The sequence below is a fragment of the Dermacentor andersoni genome, chromosome 1 (genome assembly GCF_023375885.2).
Source record: "Dermacentor andersoni chromosome 1, qqDerAnde1_hic_scaffold, whole genome shotgun sequence".
NCBI classification, from domain to species: domain Eukaryota; kingdom Metazoa; phylum Arthropoda; class Arachnida; order Ixodida; family Ixodidae; genus Dermacentor; species Dermacentor andersoni.
In genome coordinates, this window is record NC_092814.1 from 73083014 (window position 1) to 73107564 (window position 24551).

At 47.5% G+C, this 24551-nt stretch overlaps 1 protein-coding gene across 2 annotated transcripts in view; it reads right to left on the reverse strand.

Annotated features, from left to right (window-relative positions):
• The window catches only part of LOC126545967 (uncharacterized), an 85394-nt gene extending 67974 nt beyond the window's left edge, over window positions 1-17420 (reverse strand). Inside the window, exon 1 of one of the 2 annotated variants that reach the window (XM_050194016.3) lies at window positions 17198-17420. In XM_050194016.3, coding sequence (XP_050049973.1) covers window positions 17198-17210 — 13 coding nt within the window. In that variant the 5' untranslated portion in view covers window positions 17211-17420. Of the gene's footprint in view, window positions 1-7281; window positions 9088-17197 lie in introns of those variants that run through there. The other variant, XM_055061617.2, reaches the window with a different exon arrangement.
• Between the last annotated feature and the right edge of the window lie 7131 nt (window positions 17421-24551).

A 24551-nucleotide genomic window follows, 5' to 3' on the forward strand; every position in this document is an offset into this window, starting at 1 on the left:
TTCAATTTTTTGTGTAAGTAGTGTCCGCCGCTTCGAGTAGACCGGCTCATAAACTAGAATTGAGCTATCTGGCACAAGCAGCCTTTAAAAAATTTTGAAAGTGTTCGCTGAAACACCCGGTAGACCCTGTAGAGCCAGGTTCACTTTGTCAAGGAATGGGGCAATCTTGCCTCCGTGACGCCGGCGAACTTCTAAGAAGTGAGAGTCAAGTTGGATCCTTCCTACGCTGCTCAGTAAAAGTAAGTAGTACTACTAGCGGGGCGAACTTCACGGAATAGCCAGCCTAGGCAGACACGCTAAAAGCGACCAGGCGATATCACTGCATTATGCGCAGACGGCTTCAAGGTCCCATTAAAGAAGCAGATTAAAGTGAAGAGTTAGCAGCAGCGCAGAACACGTTCAACTTTCCATGCTTCTACATATAAAAAAAATCATAATAAATAAATAACAAGACACACAACGGTGCAAGGCCTCAACAGTAGCACGTTCTCAGAAGACAAGGCGAACCTCAAGATGAGCATACTGTTGAACGTTGAGAAAGCGAGCTGACGCGCCGCAGCGTGAAATAATTCTTATGCAAGACCGGCCGCAGACGTCTCGAGACGGGCAAGATTGGCCTAGACAGACAAAGCGCGTTACGTCACAGAGCCATCTCAGCGCTAGCGACGGAGCGCCCTCCAGCGAAACCGACACAACAGACCGCGTCGCCGGCTGCAAATAGAGCGGGCGGGATGATGCGATTTTTGTCTCTGCGGCGGCTCATGCAGCGCAAGACTACGCAACTGTTCTCTCCGATAGTGCGTCGCTTGCGAAGCGCATCATTATCATTAGCTCTTGGAATCCGATATCGTCGAACAAAGAGCCGAGAAGGAGCCACGACACAGCTGCTCTTGAAGAGGAGCTAACCGCTCCCTGCTGACACGCTCAATGGTAGCACGCACACTGCGCTCAGACATTAGGCGGCGGGAACAATACCTCGCATGCTGGTGTGAGTGAATCATGTCGTGGCGTTTTGCTCGCAGGCTCCGCATCTGGTTTCTCAAGACTGGCACGGTGGGTGCGCGTGGGTGCAATATGGCACGGCGGGTGGTAATGTTTACATGGAATAGCGTGTTGCTAACTGAATTACTGTTTCTACCTGCGTCTATGAATGACTTACCGGGTAAGTTATTTGCCGGGCGACGCCGATATTTGCCTTTCCTTATCTCGTGTAGAAATTAGCAGCTGGCGCCACTGACAGGCGTCAACACAATGTCTTCATTGTCCAGATTAGTTGTGCGGCAATTAGTAAGCCGGAGGGAGATTCACGAAAGAAACCCGTTGGAATACATAGGCCTCAATGCGGCACATAGCCACAGTCAGCTGAAGCTGCCTTCGCATTCAAGTGAATGGATGTCGGCTTTAGCTTTCATATTTATATTCCCGTAAGTGAATAAAGCGGCTCGACTACACTACTCGTACCGTGTCTAACGCTCTTCAGAAGCTCTGTGCAGAACTTGGAACTTGAACGACATTGCATGCCCCATTCACGCGTGCCAGAAATAATCGCGCTGCTACACCCTCCTCCCCCTTTCCTCCTTTTTTTAAATATTTTTCCTTAATTCACTAGACGTCTGCGTAAGCCCGACGGGATTAATTATTGCCGCTGATAATTTCCTTTCCAACGCAACCTGCTGATAAAGATAACATATGTACTCCATTCAGAACAATAGGGCTTTGATAAAACGCCAACACGAAGCACTAAGGGCCCAAGTTATATTCAGGGGGGCCATGAATGTGTACGCACGGACAGCTGCTTCCTTAAGAGCTGCTTCATTGAAAAAAATGCTGATGTCGTTTAGGGCACGGTACAAACATTACTAACAAGATCAATTCGTGTACTCGCGGTACCTTTTATAATGTTTCTACATAATAGACGTACGCGTACAACATACTCGACCTTCAGTATCAATGACTTTACGATAGGGCAGATGTGGACGACAATGTTTGAAAAAGTATCCTAATAACTCTCTCTCTGTTTGTCTGTCCCTCTATCAAGGCAACATGGCATAAGATGCGGGACTAAATGTTTGCCCGAGGGGCTCCCTCGACAACGTCGTATGCTTTACAAGAGCGCCTATAACGTCAGTACACGCTGGAGCTTTTGCGTTTGGGCCCAATGGACAAGCGCAGCCGCCGTTAAACAACCGCGACCTCGGGCTCAACAAAAGGAGGGGTAGGCGAGCGACAAGCGCTGGCAGTTTGCACGACATGCAGCTCGCAGGAACGTGTATATGTTTACCTACGGTTACCTGTCAGCACCACACTATCAGCAACGACTGTAGGCAAACATGCACAGGCGTGCGCAGAATAAACAGCCCCCCTCAGAATTATTCAAACCGCAACTGAGCATCACCTGACGGAAAGTTGCCGCGTTAATTCTTATTCAAGTCGTACTATACGCCTCAAGAACATTCTGAAGTAGAAAATTGCGAAAATTCAGGCGAAAACGGGAAAGGAGGGGGCTGTTATTTGTTGCCCCATACGATCATACCCGTACTTCAATGACACAGACAGAGCTGTCAATATGTTCTTTTTCTTTAGGCCGATTGTTGTTGTAGTTGTTGCTGTAAGTCGATTGATCGTGTCATTCAACATACGTTTACTCAGGTTTTGACCCTGTCACATGCACTAATAAACGCTTGCAACCTGTAAACTATAACACGGGCGGTCCAAGGCTATAAATAACAATAGCAGTGTCCCTAGACGAGAAACGCGCTTCTGATACTTTCAGCCAATCTCATGCGCTAAATGGCTTGCTTTCTCTTGCCTTCTCTGCCTACACCCCCCCGGTTTCCGTCTTTCCGTCGGTCGGTTTCTTGTCGAGTAAAGCGAGTGGAACCCGGAGAGTAATAGCAAAATGGTACGAACTAGGCCAATATCGGAGATGAGGTAAAAACCGCACCGATCACAGAGATAGTCCAACAGTAAACATGGTCGATCCCGGAGAGTGTGTAATCAAAGGTGGTGACTAGGTGGGTCGACCCTTACACCACAGTGCATTACATGTGTCCTCGCATAAGGTTTATTGTGATTTTTAAAGCAAGCCGATCCAGCAGACAGTACAACCCTGATTGTCCTGATAACACTATCGCTTTAGACACGTTCAGGTGTAGCATGTGGACCTAGCTTCTCCGCCGTTTCCTCCGGGTTTGGAGTCGGTGTCTCGCCGAGTGAACGTAGACACAGAACTGGCGTGGAGAGGGAAGCACGAAGAACATTTACAAGACAAAGACCTTCTCGCCGGAGAGACTCAGTGGGAGGTCTCCGCGGTGGCGTCGTGGGGCCATTTCAGCGCATTTCGGGAGCTCCGGCAGCGACGTCAGCGCTCGCTTCACCCAATGATAGTGTTCCTCCTTTCTGTGCTCTGAGACCCGCCGCGGTGGCTTAGCAGCTATGGCGCTTTTTTTTTCCCTATCTCCCCCACTTCCCTCTTACTATTGATCCCTCGCACATTTCAGTACAGCGCTGTACTCTTCCCTTTAAGAACCACTGACGTACGCTGCTGACCTCCTCGAGCTCACGGGTTCGATCGCGGCTGCATTTCGATGGGGGCGAAATGCGAAAACGCTCGTGCACTTGGCTTAACGTGGACGTTAAGGAACCTGGTCGAAATGATTCAGGGTCCCCTGCTAAAGCATGCCTCATAATTATACCGTGGTTTTGACACATAAAACTCCCGAATTTCATTTTTTTCTTAAGGTGTTTCGAAAACAGCAATGAGCAGACTTCATGACTGCCCCTTTAATACAGGGAAACTTCTTTGATCGTAGAATACCGTCAGCACTACAAGTGGCTTTGAAGGTTGTTTAACTAGCATTCCTAAGAGACAATAACCTAGTGTGAATTATACACAAAATAGAGGCATTAGTCCAATTATTTTTATTTGTTTTCTTTTTAGTTCTTTTCTTTAGTACTTCTTTATATTCTAGTTCTTTTCAATTAGGATTGTTCTTTCTTTTCAATCCTTGCAAATGCGTTTTTGTCTACGTGTGCTTGTTAGGTTTTAATGATCTGATTTTTTTTTTTTTTGTGGTATCGCAAAGCAATGTGACACCTGCTACTGCAAGTTACTAGCAAGCTGTTGGCAATACTTGCGGCATCCCGATGTTGCTGGTAGTATAATTTTGTTGCGACGTTGTGGCGCCTGTGAGTAATAAGCAAAATGAAAGACAGGTGGCGACGTTGAAGTTCCCGCATTGGCTTTCCGTGACGTCATGTACATTAACGTCTGCTCAGTCGAGTGAATAGTCCATCGATAAACAAAGGTTACATTGGATTCTGTAAGACCTACTTAAGACTAAAGCTAGCAAGTCTGCTTAACGTTCTTTCTGCAAAGAAACGGCCCATACAAGCAAAAATACTTTAAAATCAATGATGCCACACTGACGCGCTGGCCTTGAAGTTTATCCGCTAAATACAGAAAAATAAACATTGAAATACCTCTTCCCTATTAGTAAACACCATTCTATCAGCGAAATAGAAGAAAATAGAGCCATGAATGAACATTCCGTGAGTTGAACTAGAGGTACCACGGCTGAATAAAACAAACAAACAAACAAAAATTATTTTTTAAATGTTTTTCGGCTATGAAAAGCGGGGAAAAAACAGGCAAAATTTATCTGACGCAATGAGCCGCATTGTGGTGAATCATGTGAAACTGGCATTCGTGTCACTTTGAGAGCATAAATATTCATGCCACACATAATTTCATCCAGCTTGTGTAATATTTTTCATGTTAGGTTGTGTGCAGTATATTCAAAGTGGCATTTCTTTTAGCAATTTGGACATGCATCGCACTTTGCAGAAAATAGAATCTGATGTTTTTGGATAAAAGCGGCAGGATGGTAAGTTGAGATAATGGTTGCATTTACCGGGATTCAAATGGCGAGCTACTCGTAGATATCTTGCCTAGTCTATGGCCGTTTGGGCTGGCGCGCAGAACACCATGAGCCTTTGACAATACCACGTGGGAAAGCGCACCTGAGCCGAGAGATCGGCAAATCTGTTGCAGCATTCTTCAATAGCTTTGCTGTGTCTCCGTATATTTGCATCAAAAGAAGTGCACCGTCAAAACCATAGTTCACACCGCGGGTGCACGAAAAGTGGGCGCAAACGGCAAGAAAACACCCCCGTAGCTTTTCACATGGTAAAAACGTGCTGCATAAATAGATAACTCTTGTTAGGGTTTCATCACGCTTTCTATCGAATAAATAGAATTCACCTGTTCCTCTTTACTATTACTTTCACTGGAAGCGTGAATGCTGTCATTTGCCGATGACGTACTGTGGCTGCACAAGCCGAATCGACGGACTCGTAAAGCAAGATATATGAAGGTGACGCTTCAGACCAGCTGTTTGATTTACTTGACATGATGTCAGGTTTGGCACCGTAAATTGTGAAGTCGCAAGCAGATGACAGAACGGAATCAACTTATAGATTGCCCTTTGCGGCCAATTATTACGTATAAGCACGCCCTGATGCTCGGTCTCGCTCTCCCCAAGGTGAACGAGCAATGAGAAATTGGCAATGCTGACAGGACTGAGACGTCTTAGAGAAGCGAATACCAGACTCCATAAGCCGACCGCTTTTAACTTTAATTGATGAACAAGCATTACAGGGAAGAACAAAATGGCTGTTGAGCGGCAGACGACCTTCGCCGACCCGAGTGGCAGACTTCAGGTTCGGTCTGGGCGCGATTGGCAATATACCTCTACAACCGGCAACTTTGCCTTTACATCCCGTTTCTTAACTAGATGACCACAGACGACACAATAGTGACCACAACATGGAAATTTCATAGCGACCAACTGTCTTCGTCGATGCTGTCCGCCTCCTGTATATGCCGCGAATGCCTTCCCCCTCTCATGCAGGGGCGGGCTCTAATGAGGCGCCTGCCGACCCGCAACCTGCCCATCCATCGCCCCTCACCCATCACCGAGGAGTCTACACACACTGTCCTTCCTCCTCGGCAATCTCTGGCGCGTTCACCGCAGCAATGCATGAGTGGAGCTTTCGGGGCGTGCCGATTGTACACACTTCGGAAGCTTCACGGCGTACAGTGCCAAGCAATATCAGGATAATCTGGACGCATGGTGGTCGGTGCTTTTTGCGCTTGGGGACATTGAGCTGATGCATTGTGGTACACGGTGAAGGCGAGGGCCTTTAGGGCGCATTGTGTCTGCACTTCCAACTCACCTCCAAGCACCTCCAACTCATCTCCGTTTGGGCAGCAGACTAATAATTGGTCTGACTATCCACGCGTTAGTTACACCACCACTGTTGACCAAGTGTTGACCATTTGTTCGTCTGCGTTCCGAAAGTGCGCAGTTCACCTCCCGTGGGGTCGATTTGAACTCTCTAACAGTGAATTTGTGACCATCCAGATCTGAAATATTTCGTCTACTTTGATAACATGTGAAGTACAAAATATGATATCCCATACTACTATCCTGCACTCCCAACAAAAATGGAGAATTATACCACGCCTCTTAACAAAAAATATCCGCGGAAGTCAACTGTTCCACAGACAACTCATCTACTGGGAGAGAAGTTATTTCTTCACCCAATCTCCCCCTCCACCCCCCTAACACCTAACGTAACACCGCCCAAGCTCACCAAGGGCCGAATTCAGGCCGTCGGCCTTGTCGATCGCCTGTAACCATGTCACTTTGTACGTCCGTGGCGTTTTGATGCTGTTGACTTCCTCCCACTATCTCTACCCCTTTCATTCCCTCCTCCCTTGTGCAGCGCAGTTGAGGTGTCCTCTAATGAGAGACACTTACTGCGCTGCACTTTATCCCACTTTCACCTCCTTCCTTTAGAATCTCTCTAATTCACAAAGCTTTTCGTTGGTAAGTGCTCTCTGCCAGTGGCCAGTCGGCTTCGCTAACGATAGGTCCAGCATCAGAATTGGTTCATGTTTTCTCTTACGAACAATTCTAGTTTAAGACGTTTTTGTGAATACGGGCTCACGGGCCGAATTTCTCCGAACTTTTTCTTCGTATTTGTCATTCCCATTTGCCAGCAACCTTAGCTAATAACACGTCCAGCATTACAAATGACGGACATCTTTGAAGGATGTTTCTAGCGTAAGAACCTTTTTTTTTATTATTAATATCGGCCCTGGCCCTTCAAGTACAGCACAGTCCTTGCCTCTGGCCGCGCCGAGCCACAATGCCCGAGACGGAGTCGTATAAGAAATGAAGCGAATGAAGCGATACTAGTAACTGTTCACTGTACGTGATGTGTGTCGGCGAGTTGTGCAGGTGCCGTATCCAGAAAATGTTCCGTTAGTAAGTCTTCTTAGCCGCTGGCCAGCCGCCTCCGCTAATGATATGTCCAGCATCAGGATTATCTGGAATATCATAGGAACAATTCTACAGTAATATATTTGCGTGAATAGGGGCGCATATATCCCCGAATTTCTTTAATGCGGCAACGTGAAGTTCACGATCCCAGCGCTATACGTTCGTGAACGAGATTTATCACGGTTTGTCAAAGGGTATAATAGAGTGCTTCCGCTCGGCGGGTGTCGCCCGCAGCGTGAACTTTACTGCGAAAGACGCAATGCGGCAGGTTCGTATTGACACTTGATAACGACGACAATGGCCATACCTAAATTCCTTTCACCGGTCAGTACACCCAACAAAATAGAACTGCTTGTTTCCTCTCTCTCTCTCCCTCTCTTTTCTTTACAGAACGTGGCCACCGCCGTACAGTAATACGAAGAAATGGCGTGAAGAAGTATACTAGAATACAGGTAGCCAAATAAATCACAGGTTCATTGTAAAAAAAAAAAAAAAAAGAAAAGAAAAAGAAACATCGGGAACTCAGATGTAGCGTCTCACGTATGTTGCCTGAATTTAATGCGCACTCCCAAGCGCTCCTAGCTGTGACTGCTTCTCGAGATCAGGCACTAGCATATTATAGGTAAATTAACTGCATGAAAGATGCTATAGTGGTTTGAGCGCATTCAAATAACGGCTTACACGGAGGGTGTATTTAATGGCGCGTGTGCATCAGATAGAACACACAAATGCGTACCGCATTACAAGGCTTATCGCGGTAGCTGTAGAACAGTTAGCGCTCATTCTACGCACAATAATAAATAAATAAATAAATAAATAAATAAATAAATAAATAAATAAATAACATATAAAGAAGAAATTAACCACCTTGAATATGCAAGTCATTCGTCAAGACGGATCAAAAAGTACCAGTGTCCTGTAGCGGTGAAAGCGAACTGACGGCTAACGAATACATTCTGCCTTAACTGATGTCATGTCTTTAGGTGTAGTGCCTTTTTTTTTTTTTTTTGCCCTTCGTCAGCGCGTATTCAAACAAATTCTAAAGATGTGCACAACAAGCCCAAATCTCAACACACATTGGGTGCAAGGCGCCATTAAAACATGCACCCTCCGAAAGGCTATTCACAGCCCGCATAGTCGCCCGAATATCGTTTGTAGATGGTAACGGTGCTGCGTTCGAGACTGAAGAGAGCTCGGTGCTTAAAATGCAACAAGCGAACAGATGCCCACTACTGTCGTCACACGGAGGCCTCTCGAGTTAAGTGCGGAATTGGATAACAGACGCTCGAGCTGCCGACACGTGCTGGCAAGAGACTCGCCACGAAAGTGCGCAGCTCCTCAACTGAGCGCAGAATAAGCTGAGAGGGGGCGCAGAGGAGAGGGGAGTGGAAGCCCTTACGTGTTCCGTGCGTGGCAACGCACCCCTCCCCCTCATCCCCGAAATGTTATCGGGCGACGAACGCGCTTGCAGCTTCATATTTGCAAGTACTAGTCACAACGGCACATCCCCGGCCGCTGTCACTTCGGGCGCTCAGCAGATTTCGTGCAGCACAGCGAAGGCTACGAGTCGTTTCAGGGAATTCGAGGCGGTAACCCGCAGATGGGCTCGTCCATTGTCCGCCCCGCGACGGCAGCGGCCCAAAATTGGCCTACGAGAGAACACCCATGGGGAACTTGGCGTTCCACTCATGTTTATGTGATACACGTACAGCCGGTGCTCATTCCCCATTCGCTAACGGGACGCCCAGGTTTGGATCCAGTGCACGGAGTTCTGCTAGCCGCGTTTTAGTCACTAATGAGAAACGTGAAGAAGTCTGCGGACGTGCTTTCCGAGCAGCGCGTGCTTTTGACGGAAGTACCTGGATGAGTTTGCACACACAGAAAACAGACAGCCTGCTGCTCTATAACTAGAGCCGAGACTTCTCCATTAAGCTTAAACTTCTTGCTAAGGGATCCTCACGCATTCAGAGAATCCCGACCACTTCAGCAGCGACACTGCGTACTGCTTCGCCACTCGCAAGGCAAGAGTAATAGCGCAAGAAAGGCCAAAGTATTGTCGCGATAGGCTTAAGTGGACAGTGTACGCTTTCTTTTTCAGAAAAAGGAGGGCAAGAACAGTAACTGATCAGTTGTGTTTAATGTCCCAAACAGACGCCGGTAGTGTACTTTCCCATTCATTCTGACCACCTGTGGTGCTTGAACACGCGCTTTTTTTTTTTTTTTGCATTCCGCTTCTAATGAAACGCAATCGCCACGGCAGGGAATCGAGGCCGCGACCATTGCGCTCAGCAGCGGATGTAAGCGGAGTGACTCCCATATCCAGTAACTCCCAGTGTGGTAAGCTCAGTTGTAATATGATGCTGTTAAATACTCGTTGATGCGTGGTTAAATTACTGGGCCCGTATTCATAAAAACCTATTACGGTAAAACTGTTCGTAAGAGAAAATTCCAGCCTATCTTAATGCTGGACATAGTATTAGCGAAGGCTACCGGCCGATGGCAAAGAGCACATACAGAAGTTTTGTGCATTCGGCCCCCTAGGCCCGTATGCACAAGGCTCCTAGGTTATGACTATCCGTAACAGCGAGTTCCAGCCAATCCTAATGCTAGACATTATTAGCGAAGTAGGCCGGCCAATGGCAAATGCCATCTACGAACGAAAAGTTTTCTTACTATCGACCCTGGGCCCGCATTCACAAAAACGTACTTATACTATAACTATTCGTATGAGATGTGAGTCAATCGTGATGTTCGACATATTATTGGCGAAGGCAGCCGGCCAACGGCAAACTGCACTTGCGAAAAAAAAAAAAAAAAAAAAAAGAAAACTCAGGAGTCTTGGGTCATCCTGAAATTTCAACGGACAGCGCGTCCCTGCTTTTGTGCCCGGAAATATCAAAATGCACGGTGCCGCTGAATAGAGTTAGCACGCTCCCTATAAATCGCCTTTTCATTTACGGTGGGAGGCAACCATTCAAAAGCAAATTTTCTTGCGTAAGACTGATTTTTATTTTCAAACATTTTACGTATGCCCAAATTCCCGAACATGTTGCAAAAGAAATTATCTTCCGATCCTCATTAGTTTGCGAATTACAGCGAGTTTTCCAACCCCTACTCTCGTATTGCGAAAATGACACCACATTGCATTGTTTTCGAAAATGAGTACTATTCTTTCTATATTAATATTATCCAAAATACTTTTCTCACCTTATGTTGGTGCAATATTACTGGGCATTCTTGTACTTAATTGTGCATGTGTTATTGTTTAGAAATCAATACAATCGGCCACAAGGGCTATATGGCCTCTATGTGTTGTTTCTGACATTTTTTCACATGGTTTGAAACATTTGTTGACGTTTTTCTCAAATCAAGATTTTACTCCACCTCATGCCACGCAAGCTTTTGATAACTTTTTCTGAATGAGTAGATTAAAATGGAGTTTTGCACACTCTTTCCTCACTTAGATGTGTGCAACGAACTAGGACAAAAGAAATTGATGCAATATTTTTGAGTTTACAGCTCATTTTGCAAATAAACTTGGTCCAAATGGCCATTTTCTTCACATTGCTTAGTTTTTCAAACGTTACTTCCTTAACATTTATCACATTACATTTGTCCTAGTTAATTGCATAGGTCCCCCATTTAGCTACATAAATGCCAAAGTTTTATTCAATTCAGCAATGCAATAGTTACTTATCATTGCTGGCGCGACTAGCACTTTTAACAGATTTTATGACAGATTACCAGCCAAAAAAACAATTTAACCAAATTTTTTTTATTTACTTCAACTAGTTGGGTAAGTTAAATAAGACACGCCTATTTAGGGGAAAAAAAGCTATTTCAACAGTGGTTTCTGACTTGATTTTTTACAAAAGCCATTTTCTATCTACAAATTTGTAAATGATGCTAGCAGGCTAATAGCTAAACATTTTGTGTGTTTGTGTGTATCTGTCTCGTCTCTGTCTGCCTCTCTCTCGCTCTCTCCGCGCACGCGCGCGCGCGCGTGTGTGCGTGTGCGTGTGCGCGCGCGTGTGCGTGTGCGCGCGCGTGCGTGCGTGCGTGCGTGCGCGCGCGTGTGTGTGGCCTCCCATCTTAAAGAAAAAACAGGGAAAGAAAGTATATTTTGCACTTCCCACATAGGAGGGGGGGGGGGGGGGACCGCAGTCGAACTCAGCGAACCAATTTACATACCGCGAGTAACAGGATGCTGAGGCAAAAGTGGCAGACAGGGTTGATCGATTACCTTTCGACATAAAACACTTTTGCGGTATGGTGTCAGCTCTGTCGCTATTCTGTGACAATCATGTCACAACCAGGTCTGTCCACTTGCTGCGCACTACTGCGGAGGTAGAACTGACGTGACTAGTTGATTGAGTATAACGTACCATGGCAACACGGACCCTATGAAGATGCCGTATATAGTGGGGAGCTCCGAGTTAATTTCGACTGCCTCGATTTCTCCAACTTACACATTTAACGCGCACCTAACAAGAAAACTAGAACAGCGCAGACATACACACACTGCAAGGCCGCCCGGCACCGCATTTCGGCCAAATTCTAACGGTGAGACGAAAATAATAAGACCAGCACACATCATATGTACTGTCCTGCGCTCGTGTGTTCACAACCACGCGAACAGAGTACACTGAACAACGACCAATCCACTGAAGACCTGATCGCCACTGCCGCTTCGCGCTGCCGAGACCAAAGCACTGTGAGCACGTGACCTTGAAATGCCACGGTTTGCAGCAAAATCCCTCCGGTATAGCTTCCACGGAGACCCCACGCGGTCGAGGCCAACGTTACAAATTCGTGAGAAAAAGATGCGAAAGGCAAATCCTAAAAAAATTACGTTAGCAAAACCGACCAAACAAACGGTAAAGGACAAGCAAAGATCGCATGTGCTGGTTGTGCAGTACAGCAGATCTGAACATTGAGGTGTCGTTCTAACTGTCCTCTTCGTATGTCTCTACAATTCGCTCATTTCACGTTCTAGATGCCCTCCATATTTATTAATACACATCTTGAAGTTGAAGGCATGGGACTGGCCAGGTATTACGGACGGCTCAGTCAAACTGCCGCGATAACAGGAGTGGAAAGTTATTGGCAGCGTAGCTTCAAACTCCTCTCAGTGGAGATGGCGGCCCCTCTGAGTGTCGGACTGAATTATGGCAGCACTTTAAAGTACTGTTTAATATAACTTGTTTGTGTAAACCCTCCATGGTTACCAGACCACCGTCTATTTCTTGTTGTGAACGGCAACTACAACATTCTTTAGTACTATTCAGTGCTTCCTTTTCTTCCTCTCCCCTCCCCCCCTCCCCGAGACAAGGAGTAGCTAGCGTCACTTCATGGTGCAAAAGTCTTCTAACAATCCCTATAACTAATTAGGAGAACAGAAATGAAGTAGCCGCAATCTACCTCAGCAGACGTGAACGTTCTTTTACTACTACTACTACTACTACTAAAAATAATAATAATAATAATAATAATAATAATAATAATAATAATAATAATAATATACGAAATAACGGAGAACAACGGATAGGGATGCTCGCCGAAATGTGATTACATTTTGGGATACATAAGTGGCATTCGAAGACCATGCACAGTACGACGCACACTGATATCTAATCTTACACGATTCAGATACGCCAGGCTGTCTTCAGTTTGACAGTTGGCACATTCTACATACCAGCACTGGGCAAGGCCAGCTAGCTGTGCAATGGTGCGCTTAGAAGACCATGGTCAGAGGTCGGTTGAAAAGGTACAGCTCTAAGATTCTATGCAAGGCACACTGAATAAATACTAGATTGCGTGGGAACACACACGCTTATAGTTGATCTAACTTTAACTGGACGACATTTAGTGTACATAAGTTGCCAGCTTTTACATCTTGCCGTTATTGCAGTATAGCAGTGAGAAACATTAGATAGCCAACGGCACACATCATCGTTACTTGCTAACTGGTCTTACACTCATTCCTAAACTACATGCGTATAAATGGAAAGTGCTGGTAACGGGGTGCCGTGGAATCCCCAAGCGTTTTAGTAAAGGTGCATGTTTTATACAGCAAGGCTAACGCGCTCAACATTTTACAGCATTATAACCAATTGATTCATTTGATGGACGGAGAAATGGCATGCCACTGATGAGCGAGCATTCCTCAGATACCTGTACATACGCTCATTTAAGGGGACAGGGTAGGTCCTATTCTTGCCATGCATTTTAGGCTATGTTCGTGACCCTTTTTCTCGTGATCTGCTGGGGTAAGAACATTAATCTTGGTGGCATTGTAATCAGCAATGTTAGGTAGTGTTACTGAACCAGGATTGTTTCTTTTTAAAGATTGAATTTTTTGTTTTCATTTTTTTACTGGACCCACCCAATTTTAGAGCCAAAATCTGCAGTAAATAGCCTGTAAACAAAAATGCCCTACAAGAATATTTATAATCCTGGTTCAGTAGACTTTCTGTAATGTTTTCTCAATATCTGGAAAATATATTCGCCCTAGCGCTTGTTGTTTCTGAAAAAAAGGGTCAAATGCAGCAAAATTTGGTGTTTTGAGATAATTGGCTTTGAAGTGGAAGAAAGAGCTTTATTGCAATATAGGACTATAGAAACAAATTCTGGCGCATTTTTTCAATAGCCACCAGCCTGGTAGTCCCATCCATCGTCAACACTTCTTTTCTGTGCTAGCTGCCTTGTTTTCCGGGCCTCCTTAGTTACCAGTGTTGAAGCCCTCTCTGCAAAGTACAGTCGCCGCCGGTCAACTTCGCGCAACCACTGGACTGTGAACCGTCCTGGAGAAACTCCGAATGACTTCAAAATGTCGGCTCGAGCAATGCTGCGGTCATTAAAAGTTAGCACAGCATCCATTGTCACTATTTTCAGCGTCTTGAGGCCAAGAAAGACATTCTTCGGAGCGCGCTCCCATACAACGTTGTTGAACGCCTCATTCGCGTTCTGAGTTTTTCCATGGAGACATTTCTGGAGAAGCTCAGGCTTTGAGAGCTGCTGAAACACCGGCGTTCTGCTTCGAGCGTTCCGCCGAGCGCGAAAGCTTCGATGCAGACGCTCACGTGGTGGCCGCGGCGCCTACTCCTGGATTGTGTTACGGAGAATTAAAGTCATTGGAAGTCGGCTTATGCCGGTTTCCGTGGAAGAGACGTTTTTTTAAAGTACTTCTTTGGCTTCGTCATTGCATTACCGCTAAATAACCAGCACCAAAGTATAAATAAATTCGATTGTCCGCGAAAACACGCCAAAGCACGAGCAAAACGCCGCGCGTTGCAAGTAATTCAGCTGCGTCTTAGGATTCGTTTGGCTAAGTGAAATATGCTAGCTAGGTTTTCATTGTTGCCAGATGAGTGACAGCCATTCCGTTAAACGAGACAAAAAATAGGCGGTGAAAAAAAAGTGTTTTTTCAGTTTAGGAGAGGCAAAGATTCCGAGAATGTGTCAAAGGGGGCGTGGCTGGATGCTGCCTAGGTTTCGAAAAATTTTGATTTTGAGGTAAATATTTTGCGTGCGCGCAAGTGAAACACTGCGCCATGTTAAGGAAAGAATAGAGGTTTTAAATGGCACAAAAACAAAAAATCGATTTTTTTCGGAAAATTTGCCTACCCTGTTCCCTTAACGAGATGCTACTCAGTACATACATAACCGGCTCAAGTGTTCTTTATTGATCCAACATATCACAGACACACGCCACCTCTTTTAGGGAGAAAATGATAAACCTGTCATTTTGAATATGAGCAAAAGCCACGCAGTGGTCACCGGCAGTGTTTACGGAAGCGAGACGGCGGCGGGGACATTTTGTTGACCGCCTGCCGGCTAGCAACTTCCTCTAAAACTGGAATCGATGACACAACGTCAAGGAGGGAAGGAGAGAGAGAACACAGGGAATGTGAAGGCCGACCCGTCGCACGCTCGATCTAGGCACATGCCGCAAAAGGAAAAGGCGCAAGCAAAAAATAAAAACGCAAAAAAAGATAAAAGAAAAACGGAAATGCGACGTCTCGCGGCGGAGGAGAGACGACGCCGAGATGCTGAGCGAGCCTGCTGCCTGCAGCCGCGGCAGAGCGCTCGAAAAAGCTACGCGCGAAGAAGCAACAGCAGCAGACGACGGCGACGACTCGTCGGCGTAGCGGCGGCGGCGGCGGCGGCGCAGCAGCAGCGCTTTCACTCGGGCTGCGAAGGAGGAAGCCGAATCCAGTTTTCTCCGGACGAGTCCAGGAAAAGGAGGGGAGGGGCTACACGCCAGCCCAGAGAGGCGCAGAAAATGTTTCCACGGGCGGATGCGGCAGCAAGAAAGAAGGGCAAAGCAAACGAAAAGAAAATAATATTAAGTAGGCTACCCGACCCGCGTTCAGGCGCACGTTGGGACGGAACACAGTGTGTGACAGTGTGTTGTACCTCGTATATATACTGTGCCACCCGAATAAGGCCGCCGCTGGCATCAGCGACCCGACGCAGGCAACAGGGCAATTTCAGTTGGCAACAGCGAACGCCGCCTATACTCTATCGTTCTCCCTGTCTTTCTTTATGTGCTTCTCGTCGAATTAGTTCTCATACTCGTCAGCAAAGGTGAAAACGCTAATTATTATTAGCCCCACGTAAACAAATTCCGGATGTCGCCTTTTCGCAAGGATATTCTGCGCCGTGCAGCTCAGACCGTTGAAACACGGGTTGTAGACATTAATAGCCAATTCCTGCACAACGGCTTGACTGAGGTCGAAAGTGTCAAACATCGGTGCTTTACAGATTGTGTGGAATAATAAAACGGCATGCGCCTGGTGTGCATTTATGTACATGCAGTGGTACAACTTGATATATAGGTTTTTTTTTCACGCTCGGGAGGCTCCGACGTATTGTTACATATGACGTATGTACGTAAGCTTTGCGCGCTTGAAATATGCCTGCATATAACTAAATATATTTACGCAAGATGCACAATTCACTTGGCTCGCACGCATGCCAACTCTACCGAACGCTCGTGAACGGGACCTGGTGCAGAAGTTAGTCGCCCATGAGCAGGCACACTGCTCTTTTGTACACGTCTCTGCACACATTTATGTGGTTACAATGATTTCAATGAAATCATAAGGTAAAAGTAATTCATCGTTAGGGGTTACACGAAAACCGAAAATATGTTGAAGGGCGAGAGGCAGCTACGATGACCGCTAACTTTAGAGGTCTTCAAAAACTTGGTGGCATCAATAGTCGCCGTGGAGAGCTTCACACTCAAGAAGATGAGGCACATGTGATCGCGAGAGGCAAGGGCAAAGACGCGGAGCCTGTTTCCCCTCCCCCTTTTTTTTCCTTCTCTCCTCGTAAGTCAGTACACAGCCTGCACAGCCTCCCAGAAAAGAGCGAACCGCTGTGAGACACAAAAGGCCTACCCGAACGTGCATCGTCGCCGGCACCCGGCGCTCGGGGAGAGGCCCCATTTGGGCTGCGGGACCGCTTTTGCGAAGCGGATGCCGGCGCACGGGGGCCGGCGAGCTGCCCGGAGCGCTCAGGCGCCTAGGCCTCGACCCTGCGAACCCCAGGCTGCTGCCCAATGCAGCACGCGAAGGCGCCGACTCAATCGGCCGACTGTGCAGGCGTCCCAGAGCGCTTCGATCGGGCTCGAAAGAGGGCTCGAGCCGACGGAGCTCTTGGGGAGACCGCGGGAGCGTGCAGATCGCAGCTGCAGAAGCGCTAGCAAGGCCAAAAGGATCGCGACTCGTCCCTGTGCGGGTGGCCAAGTCGCAAGCCTTTGGGCGCTTTACCCAGATGGGCTGGCGCGGTGCAAAACGCACGCCCCCAATGCGGCCAACCGTTAAAAGTAGTGTAGTACTCACAGCTCGCCAGCATGTCAGCCGCAACGCAGAGGGGCCGGCGGCGCCGGCCGTTGTGGGCATTATCCGGGTGGGCCTAGAGCAGAGCGGCCAGGCTAAGCCGAGCTCGGCGCTCGGCAGGCCATCCAGCAGGGCTAACACTCGACACGCAAATGCAGCAGCAGCAGCGCAGCCGCCAAGCCGCTGCCCGCTGCTGCCAGGGCGGCGCGTGACGCCCTCTGAACGCCGGCGACGTCATAGCCCACGTGACCCGGCGCCGACGTCACAGACGGGCGCGCAGACGCAAGGTCGCCAGACGAACGCAATTTCGCTGGCCCAATGTTTACCGCTGCCGCTACAGCCTCCTCCTCGCTCCGCTTACGTGAGGCCCGCTGGCGGCCCACGCTTTCCCCCTGTCACCCTCCCCCCGATAACTGGCGCTTCTCGGAAAGAGCTTTGCTTTTTCGGCCGCCGCCGCCGCCTCCGCCGCCTCCTGGCCATCCTGGCCACGCGTGAAGCAATGCTGGCGCGGACGTCGTCTACGGCGGTCGGCTTCGCCACCGCTCTGGCCCCGAGCCGCACGAGGACACGCGGCGGCGCCGGTCGTGACCGCTGTAGCGGCTGTGGCGCAGCAGAGTGCGAACCGGCACGTCGCACTATCCGAGATGACGACAAAGGCACAGAGTGAAAGAGAGCGCGAGAACCCGGATCGCCAGGAGTTGCGGCCGCATTCACGAAACTTTTCGCTAATAAGCGCTCTCTGCCATTGGCTGGCCACCTTCTCTAATGACGTGTCCGGCATCAGGATTGGTTTTAATTTCTTCCTACATATAATTCTACTGCTAGAGCTTTTTGTGAACACGTCTGGGCAGCGCCTACTCCTACGAAGCGCTGCAGTGTTGGATAGGAGCCCAATCATAAAGAAGCGAAACCCACGTATCGCAATGCCTGCTAAAATAGTCCCTTAATAAAAACAAAGTTAAATACTGCATTCATTCACGGTGCCGTCGTTGGGCGAGGGGGGTATTCCGTAAGTGTCCACCAGGTGGACTGTCCATTTCGGCCGCGGCTGATTGGCTGGAGCAGTACGAGTGAGAAAGCGACTGACTGCCTGGGGCAGATCTGCCTCCTCGTTCGTACCCCAGCGTCAATCAGCAGTTCACCAGCAGACAAAATGGTCAGTCCCCTAAGTGGGCCCTTACAGAATACCCCCTTGGGACGCTATATTATAGTGATGCCTTCTGCTCGGTTCTATGCCAGTCTTACCATCCACCGCTACCGGCCGGCTGATCCCGTAGATAACGCGTACGGAACATAGCTCTAACCACTGGCGAAGAGCGTGAAAAGGCATTAGCATCGGAAAAAGCATCGCTACGGAATAGCAGCCCTGAATCATCTGTGGTAAGCAGTTGCAGCTCGATCCCATTTACAACCACTTGCGGCATTTTGCGTTCCAGGGGCTGTATTCACAAGGCTTTGCGTTCCTAAGATTTCTCTTTCATTGTTCGACTCCTTCAAATTAACCTGTGCCCGTATTCACAAAACTTCTCTTGCGTAAGAGCGTTTCCTGATTGACCGCCATCCGGGTGCCTGTTACGCATAATAGCGATCGGCGTGATGACGAGACGATCGCCACATACGAAAGAGTATTCACAAAAATGTTCCTTGCTGCACCTGTTCGCGAGTGGTGGTCCCCACCTATGGTAATGTTGGACATATTATTAGCGGAGGCGGGCTGCCAATGGCAACTGTCATTCACAAATGAAAAGCTTTGTGAATTAGACCCGAGAAGTTTCGTGAACATGGGCCCTGTGGTAAAATTCGCAAAGCTTTTCGTTCGTGAATGCCATTTGTCATTGACCAGCCGCCTTCGCTAATAGTATGTCCAGCGTCAGTATTGGTTGTAATTTACTATTACGAACAATGCTAGCGTAAGAGCTTTGTGTAAATACGGAAGTTCACTGTTACCGCCTGACCGGTGCCTGATATTGCCAACCACTTTTGTGCACGAACAGTCCTTGGCCTGTATCTACAAAAGTTATCTTACGTATCAGCGGGTTGCGCTTGAGCATGCCGCTGCGATCGTGTCGTTATCACGTCAATAGCTATCATGACTGGTGGGTGGCTAAGAGTCGGCCAATCACGAAAAGCTCTTCCGTAAGAAAAGCTTAAGTTTTATGAGTGGGAGCACGGTAGTTTATGCACTGCAGCGGCAGCTGACGGGAAAGCATACGAATAAGTTCAGCACACGAGAAGCTTCATCTTCTTATTTTATTTCTTCTTTTTTGAAATATTTGCAACGCCATTAAGGCAGTACAGCAGAGAACGAAAATGAAATATACAAAATTAAAGGTGAGAAAGAACGGCATCAATAATACTAATAACAAAACAAAACAATTCATGTCAATGAGATAGGTACACGTATATGTACACTGCTAAGCGATTGAAACGCGATACTCAGACAGCATGGCGGCCGGCACTTTTCGCGCCACCGTTGAACGCTGGGGACGTTGAGCTGATGCACTTTACTGTCATGTGAAAACGAGAGTCATTTCGACGCCTCGTGACGCAATGGGCCCCCCTCAGCGATCACCCAGCGCTCACCCAGCGCTCACCGGTGGTGCAAGACTCACCGGCCGCCATGCTATCCGAGTATTGCGTTTCAATCGCTGAGCTTTGCACATTATAGATCCATAAAACAACTGCCGAATTGCGCCTCAGACGTACAAGAAATAACATCCTGGGGTAGTTCGTTCCACATTTAGTTGTATTAGGGAAAAATGACATTTCAAAAACCTTAAGTGTAGCATTTTCTTTCGCAAATTTTCCAGATATGATCATTTCTCCTTGAAACAAAAGATGTTAACCTTGAAGTATCCATTCCTGAGGAGACGTTGATTTCTAACGCGCCTTGGCGTATTTATCGCCTAGGAGGCCTTTACAAGAGTGCTGGCTCCAACTCATCATCGCATAGAGGACTGTATCTTACATATTGTAACCCCTTCCCCTCCTCCCCCTTTTGTTTGTTTCTTTCTTTTAATTGAAGACGGGAACCGCCAGTATAGTGCCAGCCGCCCATTTCAATCGCTTGTATTTCGCATAATTTATGGCTCACTAGCAAATAACGTTCTGCGCAATGCTTCCAGTGTAATGTTGCATCTTTCATTCTTGCGCAAACGTGAACACCTGCGCGGGGCTATGCAAAAGTGGAATAATAATAGTGCAGAAGAAAAAATAATGCTGTTACGTGCATGGTGGGTAATTGTCTGTCGAACCTTGAGGTGGGCTTTGATACATCGTGAGCAGCCGACCGCCGTGTTTCACAACTCGTTCACCAGACCCTCTCCATTAGATCTACGATGTTTTTTGGGGCTGGAATGTGAGTCCGACCAACAGTCAGGCACTGGGACAGTGCGCTAAGTCAGTTTTGCTTCGATTATCGATCTTTTCTTTCTTTTCGTTCCCATTTCTTTTTTCTGTCTGGCGCCAGTTCCTTCACGCTTGCCCCAGCACAGCGCGTCGGCCAGCCCCCGAGGTGTCTCGAGACGCTTCAGAATCAATCGATACGCGGTGCACTCTCTGGCGCGAACAGACTGACAGAAGACCGGAGGCCAAACGGAGATCAATTCTGCGAGACGGACCGCGACTCCAAATGCAGCCCATGGCGATTCCTTGCCCAGCCCGCCTACAGGGTTGCGCCGCATACTCGGCAAACGGTTGAAAGGACACGGATGCACGGCGACATGTTAATTAATGAATCTCTCGACCAGCGCTTGCTATAGCCGATTTTTGTTTTCTTCTTTACTGGCACGTAAGCTAGGAAACTTCCAGTAGCGTATCGCATTTGATCGAGTGAATTTTGTTAGCGTCTTTCGCAGCTCCAAAATCTGGGATTTTAAATCTAGCAAAACGCGAAACCAATTTCTTGAATATGGTACTCAAAGATCTAAAAAAGAAGAAGAAAAAGGAAAGACAGAGAGAAAGAATGAATGAATGAAAGGATAGAGAGAGGGAGGAGAGAAAAGAGGGAAAAAGTAAAACAGCAGCTACTCTGGTCGAAGCTGTGAAAAGCTTATTTCCGTGCACGTAATACGCGTATATGCCTCGCCATTCTTCCATAGCCGCAGAATTATTGTAATTAAACGCGTTCTGTATTTATAAGCTAAAAGTCAATCAATTAAAATGAAGTAATTGACCGGCACACTGAAATCCTGTCGTGCGCGTCAACTATGTGTGCGTTTGTGTGCTTGCGTGAGACGTGGCATCATTCAGTTGGGGAAAAAAACAATGTATTTAAGTTTTGCTTTAAACGTTATGTAATTAATTATTTCGATACAGTAACTTAATGAAATTATCTGATTACCTCTGCAGTTACTCAAATACACACTCAGACTTGCTCAAATATTGTGTACAATACTGCAATTGCGTACAGTTGCAAAATTTACCTGAATGTTTTATACGGCGGAGCTGCATATGGCTAGGGCCTTTCGTCGTCGGCGAACAACCCGCGAAGTAGCTCGTTGGCGCCCCTCACATGCTCTGGCGGTGTCCCTCGTTACGGGGGCCCAATCAAGTCACCGAGAATGAGTGGAGCTCTGCCATCAAGAGTTCCGATCTTCTCCCACAACTCCGGGCTGTCCAGAGAGCCCACGATGCGGCGCTGAGGCTAGGCCTCCCCGTCCCCACGTTGGAGCGGCCCGCGGTGCTGCTGTGTAAGGGCGGCGCTTTTCAGAATCTCAAGAAAGTTCTGTCTGTCTGTCTGTCCGTCCGTCCGTCCGTCCGTCCGTCCGTCCGTCCGTCCGTCCATCTGTCTGTCTGTCTGTCTGTCTGTCTGTCTGTCTGTCTGTCTGTCCGTCCGTCCGTCCGTCCGTCCGTCCGTCCGTCCGTCTGTCTGTCTGTCCGTCCGTCCGTCCGTCCGTCCGTCCGTCCGTCCGTCCATCTGTCTGTCTGTCTGTCTGTCTGTCTGTCTGTCTGTCTGTCTGTCTGTCTGTCGTCGCCGTAATGAGAAGACCGCGTTAAAATTTTGTTTTTGTTTTTGTTTACGGTGGTATGAACCATTGCTTAAGGGGGTATGAGCCATTCATTTTCTTACCTGACGGACGCATTCAATAACAGAGGTGATACGAGAATATGTGTGCATACCTATCGTCAGGATGACCACCGATCGGGACAGTAAATATGTTCGTACCTTTGTTTCTAATCCTATGTCCTCTCTGTGTCGTGTGCAAAACAGCTTCGCTTGTCATCCACCTTCACAGAGTGGAATGGCTCATGAATTTTACCTTCTTCTTCTCCTTCTCCTTTTTTATTGTCGCGGAGCTCAAATCCCGTATTCACTAAAAGCTCTTAAGTTAGAATTGTTCGTAAGAACAAATTACAAACAATCCCGATTCTGGACATATTTTTAGTGAAAGCGGTCAGCCAGGGACGAATAACAATTACGAACGAAAAGTTTTGTTAATTCACGCCCAAGTTCGGGCGCAGGACTTTTTCTCCAAACACGCACTTCACGCAAGACCGCCGCGTGATAGCAGCACTTCAGCTCTTCTAAAAGGGCACCGACGAGACATTAATCGAGACAATGCAAGTTATTCAGCATTTAGCATTAGCTAAAGACGCACGTATACGTTTTATTTGAGAAAGCGGGATCAATCTGTACCAGCAGTTCGTACGCTATCAGCGGTTCGTAAGAAGAAGCGCCGGCCAATCGTGACGGCGAACACATTATTGATATCAACTAAGCTGGCCGGCCAATCACATCAAGCTCATACGAACAAGGAACATCGTGAAATCGACTACCGGCACTTTGACCAAAGCAGGAATGGAAGGCAAGAGCAAGTAAGGTTCTTTACAGCATGGCGTGAAGCACAAGAAAATTACGTTGCGCTTAATTGCTGACAGCCGTCTCGTCAGATCGAGCGCCGTTTGAATACCCTTTAGTTCCTATTATTATTATTATTATTATTATTATTATTATTATTATTATTATTATTATTATTATTATTATTATTTCGGACAGACAGAAGCATGCCAATCAGACAGAAAGGGGGCAAAAAGACAAAAGGCTGGCAACTGCCACCGGAAAAGGCAAAACGGCTGCCTGCTCTTCAGGAGCAAGGGGATAGAGACACAGAAAGGGGAAGAGAGAAGCAATGGACGCACGGAGAGCAGAAATATAAACCACGTCACCGACTAAACTAAACATGGCACTGGGAAGAAGAACAAAACAAAGCGTAGGTGGTGCTTTGCCACGAGCCGAGAATGTGCCACAGTTCCAAGCTCGAGTCCCGTTGCAGGTGTAGTGCCGCCTTTAAAGACAATAGTTTCTCAGGAGTTACATGCGATGTGCAAGAAAAGCAGGACACTCCAATAGCAAATATTCAAAAGTCCCACAGGACGGATACGATAGACTGTCCTCACGTCCTTGTTTGCAGAAACGCTCGGATGCCAGTACACAGCAATCTCGTAGCTTGAGTAGGAGTGCCGTATAGCTCAACGAGGTAAGCCTCGGCCACGACCACGGGAAGGAAGCGATCCAGCAGTAACCCATTGGTCGAGGAGCACCTCGACCCGTGCAAATAGCGATGAGTCAAAGAAGTGCCATCAACAAATCACCGAGCCGCCGGGCAGTGACAGCTACTGTGATCAGAAGTATAGAGGCCGGTCGATAAATCCTCTTAATTTCCGGTGACACCTGCGTGCGAAGATGACCACTGACCAGTGAAGGATCCCTCACGAGATATATTCTTGCTGCGAACGGCGTTAATGCAACGCAAAATTACGCTATCAGAGTCACTTCCCCGTAGTTTGCTGAGGTTAGCACGAAAGTCAGTAAGAATAATTTTTTTTTTGTTCGGTTAGCTCCTACTTTACGCACTTGAGTGCAACGTCAATGGCAGCCAGCTCCATAGTTTTTGATTAGGTTGCATGCGGTACGGGAAAAACCCGTCGGATTTAGGTCAAAGGGCAAATGAAAGCTTCAATGGCGTCTTGGTCGTCACTCTGCGCAGATACATGTGTGTGGACACTTGAAGATAGCCACGAAATCTTTAAAACAAATCTTACTGAGCCAGTTGGTATAGCAACAGAAGAGGGAGTTGTATTTCTGAAATGGAGAGCCAAATGAAGAATGCCTATGTGCTGGAATCTCTCAGACGCGCAAGTGAAGTTCCGACTTCAGAACCGTTAACGATGGCATTAATCAATGCTGCCATCTTGTTCCTCGCTAGAGAAACGCGTGGCCCTTAGCTGAAGCAGAAGAGGTGTTTGGCCATCCGATTCTAAGTGTGGATGCTCGATATGATAATAAAAAAAGGAAAAGATGGAAGGAAAGACTGGGAGGCCAACCAGACACACGTCCGATTTGCTAGCCTACGCA